The following is a 6,887-nucleotide window of genomic DNA, read 5'->3' on the forward strand; positions in this document are numbered from 1 at the left end:
AAAATATAGAGATTTTTCAGAAAATTAATGAAGGCCTTGTTATAGAAGAAGAACTTGAAATCAAGATTGTAAAGGAGATTAATGAAGACCTTATTATAGGGAAAGATCTTGAGGTCAAGATAGTAGAGACCATTAAAAAAGAAACTACAGAGGAAGTTGGTCAACGATCTCAATGAAGTCAAGTTACATGATTGCAACATTCAAGCTCCTATTATTTTGGTGGAGGCACCAAAACAAAGTATATTGATTTTATTAGGGTGGAAAGATTTGATTTGATCATTGACTCTTATTTGGTGAATATTTTCAATTGCATGAAGATCAAGGAAAAAAAAGTTCAAGTTGCCCAATTGATAACTTTCAAGTTTGGTAACAATACAAAGAAGATGAAGTATTCAAAGTATTTGTTCTCTTGGCATGGAAGATTTCAGATTTCAACCATCAACTTGAGAACGAGTTTGTTTCAAGTGGAGGGATCTGATGTAGGACACAATCTTCAAATTAATTTATGTAATTTGTTATTTTTGGTATTTTTATGTATTTTTTGTTATTTTAGAGCATTTATATCCTTATTTTTAGGTGCTTTTTTTAAAACTTTTTAGGTCAAATTTGGTTCATGTTATGGTTAGGTATCAATTAAGAGTTATTTTAGAATATATTTTCTTGTCTGTCAAGTTTTACGGAACTCTTAAAGAGGCCCCTAAGTCTGTACACATTTTTTAACAACTATTCAATTAATAAAATTCAAACTTTTGTCTTTCTTTCTATTTTCTAATGGATTCCAAACCCTTTCTCTTTGTGGATTCAAGAAACTCTCATGGATTTGAGGTTATTTTTAGAAGCAAACTTGCTTTGTTTCTTATTTTCTAGAAGTAGACATATTCTGCTTCTTACTAGCTTCCGTATCTCGCATCACTTTTTCACACCTAACACAACATGCAGTCTACAATGTATATATAAAAGATTTAATGTATGTAATACATTACTACAGGATACACTCATTGCTTACATCAAAATGATCAACGCAATAATATACAGAATCTTTACTTATCAGCTAGCAACATTGAACATGCAAAAGCCCAGCAAAATGCAAATCAAGGCATCTAGAGGGCCTAAAGTTTAGTCTATATTTTTCATTGGAGAAAAAAGGCCGGGAAAGCCTCAACTTTTTCACGAAACGGTGGTGCCAATGAAAATAAACTTATCCCTCACCAAAGTTATTTACAAACACAAGCACATGTACAGTAAGAGAGAGAGAGAGAGTCATCGACTAATGAAGGCCTTGATACGAGCAACCATTTCAAGGGTTCTTGTTTGTGAAAGCTGAGTCGTACTTAGAACCTGAAATGCATGCCCAACTCCTTTATACATCACATATTCCACTCTTTTCCCTGCTCTATTCAAAGCAGTACAAAACTCCAAGTTTCTATCTTTTAATATATCCATCTCTGATATGCAAACCAGGGCAGGCAAAAGCCTTATGTCCTCCAATTTACTCGACCCCTTTGACAAAGGATTGCACCATGAATGGTCACGGTTAGCCCCAGCCGGCAAAGCCAATCGCCAATATGTATCAGAAGCCGCTAAACTCAGTGCTGAACGAGGGGATTGAACCATGTAGTTCTCAGAGGGTGTCCTGACCTCTCCACCAAAAAATGGTTGTATTAATATATTACCCTTTAGACTTAAAGGCTTTAGAGCCATGGCTTCGATTCCATGGTTAGAACCAACCCTTGTGGCCACATTGTGGGCTATATTGGCACCTGCGCTATCACCAGCTAGGAAGATTTTAGAGAAATCACAGAGTCTAGACCACCATTCACTATCTCCAAGTAAAGCTTGTTGCTTTAGCCAAATAAGAGCTCTCAATCCGTCTTCATAAGCAGCTGGAAGTGGATTCTCAGGGGCCAAACGATAATTTACAGACATGATTAAGCAATTGGCTTTAGCTGATAACCTTGCTAAAAACTCATGGTAGCAGCTCCAAGCAGCTGAGCCAACACAAAATCCGCCTCCATGGAAATAAACAAGCAAGGGGAGCTTCCCATGGCATACATTTGGGACATAGAAACGTGCCCAAATGTTTGTGAACTCGTCAATGACAACATCCTTTGATATCACTCCAAGCTCCAAAGACAATGCGCTTGTGACAAATGGAACAATCTGAGGCCTTTCCACATCTCCATCTTTGTACACTCTTATGAGCCCTTCGATTTCCTCAATCACAGCACTTGGATGTTGAGTGTCGTCTTCGCCAATGTGTTTTAGGCTTAGACCTGGATCTAGAGTAATGGCTGCCATTCTTTTTTGCCTCATGGGTTATGAATCAAAATGAGGAACTCAAATTTGATATGTATGGTAGGTTGCAAAATGTTTTTGCACTTGGGAATTCCTTATATAGGAGATGAAAAGATTCATAACTCTAAGACTTTAAAGTCAACCATTTTCAAAAAATATTTTATAAGACTACAAATCCTCTATCCTAGTTTTTGTATTCCTGTTTATACCTCACACAATTACAAATTGTCAATTTTTATTTTTATTTTTATAACTTTCCTTGTAAAAAAATCAAAAGCTTAATATATATATATATATATACACACACACACTCTCTTGACATATATTACAGTGAATTATAAAGTGGAATACAAAAAGTGAGACATAATTTTTCTTAATTTGTTTTGCAGCTTTCGATGTCTTAAGTTGTTAATGGTAGATAATAGAAGAAAAGATGTGGTTTGTACATGCTAAAATGATTGACTATGAATTATGAATTCCTCACTTATAAACTCTAATATTGTGAAAAATATTATGGACTCCTCACTTAATTTTACATTATGCGGTTGTGAGATATTGGCACTTTCTACCGACTATTTTTTACATATATCAATTACTTTTTTATACATTTTAAAATAATGTGAAATGAGGTGTTTCCTTAAAATTGTTATGCTAGAAAATATAAGGACACTATGTGTGTACCAAATGATAAGAAATGATCAACATATCTTGTCTTGCCAAGTGGGCAATTCGGAATTCACCACAAGACTTATGGTCTGTTAGAATTTGCCAACAATTATCCTATTTTCAGTCAACTCAACTCTACTTTTCTCACTTTCCCCCCACCTCCCAAAAAAAAAAAAAAAAAAATTCCAGAAGGGCCATTCACATGGATTCAAGAGTGGGCCATTGGAGGCTTCGCCTTGCATTTTCTTTGAATTCTAATTTCTAATCCCAATCCCATTTACATATCACAGAAGAGTAGACAGTTAAAAATACATCATTTTAAAAAGAGCATGTTGTTACATATACATAAAATTCAGTTGAGTTGTTAAACTTGTATAAAAATACATTTGACACTAGTTGAGTTTATAAATTTATACATATTCTTATTCAAGCTTATTACTAACATTACTTGTTTTTACTTGCTATTAACAATTTCTCCCACCAATGACTAATGTCATTGTTTTTTTTTTCTATAACTTTTTATCTTTTGGAAAGTAAGTAATAGTACTGATAGAATTTAAAGAAAATCAATCGATTGGCTGTCTTGGGTGGGTTTGTGGCCTGCTGCCTCACTGATCAAATCTATCATAATTGTGTTTAAAGTCTAAACGCAAAAAAATTCATGTCATTGGCCATGTTTACTAACACGAGGTGTCTGACCTTATTTATTACACATGGGCTTAAATCGCTTAATTTGGCAACATTTACTTGACAACATTATTACAGTGGCCGCCTCTGCCGCTCTCTGCTGCCACCACGTCTTTTGTCATTATTACTATTGCAATTTGCAACTACTGACATGCTCACCCACTAAGTCTCTATCCTTAAATGCCAACCATTACATTTTGCTGTTAGTTTTACAGTACTGCGCCCTGGTTTTATCTTTTTAGTAACACGACAACTACCGCAAATAACTGACTATAGGCCCTATCATCCACACTACAAGGAAATGCATTCATATCAAACCCACTACCTCATTGACGAAAATTTATTAGGTCAATGCATAGGAGGTCATCTTTCTCTCACACACTAAGGTGCGGTTTGGATAGATGGCGTTTGGATTTGCGTTTGCGTTGCGTTTTGCTCTTTTTGTTGTTTTTTCTTTTTTTTTTTCTTTTTTTTTTTCACGCGTTTTTAGTTGAAACGGTTACTGTTTATATACTGTGTATGAACAATACATGAACAGTAACCGAAATTTTTGATTTTTTAATATATCAGTGGGTCCCGTGCACTGTTCGCGGAAGCCACAAACTTCACTTTTTTACAACTTTCTCATTAAAAATGGGTCTCATGGCACTATTTACACATTTAAAAATTATTTTGCTACAGTGTTTTCAGTTTTTAGTTTTTAGTTTCAGCAAAATAAGTTCTATCCAAACAGACCCTAAGTGTTTAAAATTATAGGTTCTATTATCTTATACATGTGGGAGAAAGTGAACTCCACTTAAGAAACACAATAATCTCTTTTCAATAAAACCTTATAATTATAATCAAAACATTATGAAGAAAAAATATGATAAGTAATTCAGTCACTTTCATTGAATATAAGGGCATGGATCAGGACCATTTATGGTTTTTAAATTGTGATTATAATGATTCAATGTTTTGATAGTTATAACGAAAATAAGAAGATCTGAATCTTAGACGTTTCTACTAAAAATACTTAAATATGTCAGTTAAGGAGCAAAACTCTCAATAGATTCAAAAGAATTTAGTAAGTTTAATACTAAAAACATTAATGCATGCTACAGGGTTCTAATTTAATTTTAATTTGGGTTCTGGCTTATATAAATTAAGGGTCTAGAGTGATATATGCCTTTAGTATGTGTGGCACGACATTGCTGACCATTTTGAGAAACGATGACATGTTGTGGAGTCAGACAACCACGGGCCTAACTTTAGGTTGCCTCCCAATAACATCTTTTCAAGTGAACTTATGGGACACGATCCAATAAAGTAAAGTTAAAAAAGAAAGAAAAGGGCATTCCAGATTTTTCCTCCACTATTGGGTGCGTATGTGGGCTTGGAAAATGGGAAGGGCGAGAGACTGGCCTAGTTGCTTTTGGAAAAACTAAGCAACTCATCTATAGTAGACTTTCAGAATTGGAGGCCCCTCACTACTTCCAGGACGTCCACGGAACATGCTACTTAATGGAACATGAAAGCTGACTATAAGTACTTCAATCAAACTTCATTGGTCAAAGGCTTATTCTTGTCAATGCCGCAATCGATTCACATTCATGCATTTCTTATTATTACTTTCACATTAGCTAAGTTAAGGACCATTACAATGCCTAAAAGCCCTTTTTATTACATTTTTCCTTTGGGTATGATTTTATTTTATTTTATTGTGTCAAAGAGAGGATTTTATTTATTAATAAAATGTGTCATATATATTTAATGGATCAATTTAATGGATGTCCTTATGGCAATAGTTACTAAAGCATAATTGAAAAGTTTTAACATTATTTTCTTAGAAAATATAAAAAGCTATCATCAACATTTATTATTTTAACATTTCTCATGCTTATAATACACAAAAGATAGGCAGTAATTATATTCTTTCTACGCTACCTTTGTTGATTTCTTCCCCTCTTTGCAAGTCCATTCAATACTCCATTTGCTTCATAGTATATAGGATGAGGAAGGAATTTCTCAAAATAGCAATTTTTGTTGCCATCACATTAGGGGTGTCAATCTTCGATCCAATCCGCGAACACGACACGAACTCGACATGGGTTTTTTCGGGTTAGGGTTAGACCTTAATAGGTTTAGGTCATAAACGGGTCGACTCGAAAACGACACGATAAGAAATGTGTCATAAGCGGGTCAACTCGCGTAACCCGCAATAAACACGTTTGACATGCCAATTTAATTGTGTCAACCCGAAATGACTTACTTAACACAACCCATTTAACTCATATAACAAATAAATATTTATTTTATTTTAGATTTGTCAAATACCTTTTATATCCAACATATATTTTAAATTTAAAAAGAAAAGTGAGTGATTAAAAAATTTACAAGGGATATAATTGGAAATTGAAACTTTACAGACCCTAGAACTACTAATACTTTTTTCTTTTCTTTTTTTGGCATAAAACTTGCACAAATGAAATTGGATGAGCTTGTGGAAGATGTTATGAATTTGGACATCAACAAAGAATCTATGGATGATAATCATGGTTATAGTCAGGATTAGTCTATTGTTTGCTCAAATTCTTTCAATATTGATACTTAGCATTTGGCGAGTTCCAAGTATATTATATTTTTGTTGAACTATATTATTTTATTTTTGTTAAACTTTGTTATTTTGAATTTGGGTTGAAGTGCATGCACTTCTTTTGGAGTGTAAAGAACTTATTTCTAAATGAATGTTATATTTTTGTTGAACTATATTATTTTGAATGTAGGTTGAAGACTTGAAGTGTATGCACTGTTTTTTGAGGTGTAAAAAAAAATTACTTTTAGATGGATATTATATTTAATATTATGCAGATTGAAATGGGTTGTGTTACATTCGTGTCAACCTAACACGACTCGTTTATTAAGTGTGTTAAATGGGTTAAGTCAGGTCAACCCGCCTTACTAACAGGTCGGGTTAGGGTTGAACCATTTAGTCGAATACCCCTACCTCGACACGACACGAACCCGACACGCTAACCCGAATTGACACCCCTACATCACACCATATGTTCTTAACCAATTGATAACAATTAAGCTCATAATCAATATCTAGATTTATATATTTAGGTATGTTGGAAATGACTTGTTTGTCCCAAACTCATGCATATATTGGGTTTTAGTGAAAGTTGATTAAGACTATACAAAGGCTTGTAGCTAAACTAAATGTGCGTTGGGATTTTTTTTTTTTTTAACAATTTAGT

General features: G+C 33.8%; 1 protein-coding gene across 1 annotated transcript; it reads right to left on the bottom strand.

Annotated features, from left to right (window-relative positions):
* Positions 1-972: 972 nt before the first annotated feature.
* On the bottom strand, positions 973-2,400 carry LOC115957304 (probable carboxylesterase 6). Its single transcript, XM_031075557.1, has one exon. It carries the CDS (start codon positions 2,311-2,313, stop codon positions 1,261-1,263), a length of 1,053 nt encoding a protein of 350 aa, XP_030931417.1. The 5' UTR covers positions 2,314-2,400; the 3' UTR covers positions 973-1,260.
* Positions 2,401-6,887: the final 4,487 nt, after the last annotated feature.

Source organism: Quercus lobata, chromosome 1 (assembly GCF_001633185.2).
Source record: "Quercus lobata isolate SW786 chromosome 1, ValleyOak3.0 Primary Assembly, whole genome shotgun sequence".
Classification (NCBI taxonomy): Eukaryota; Viridiplantae; Streptophyta; class Magnoliopsida; order Fagales; family Fagaceae; genus Quercus; species Quercus lobata.

Excerpts from the sequence above, each read along its gene's own strand:
- LOC115957304 (XM_031075557.1), bottom strand. The coding sequence starts at position 2,313 with ATGAGGCAAAAAAGAATGGCAGCCATTACTCTAGATCCAGGTCTAAGC.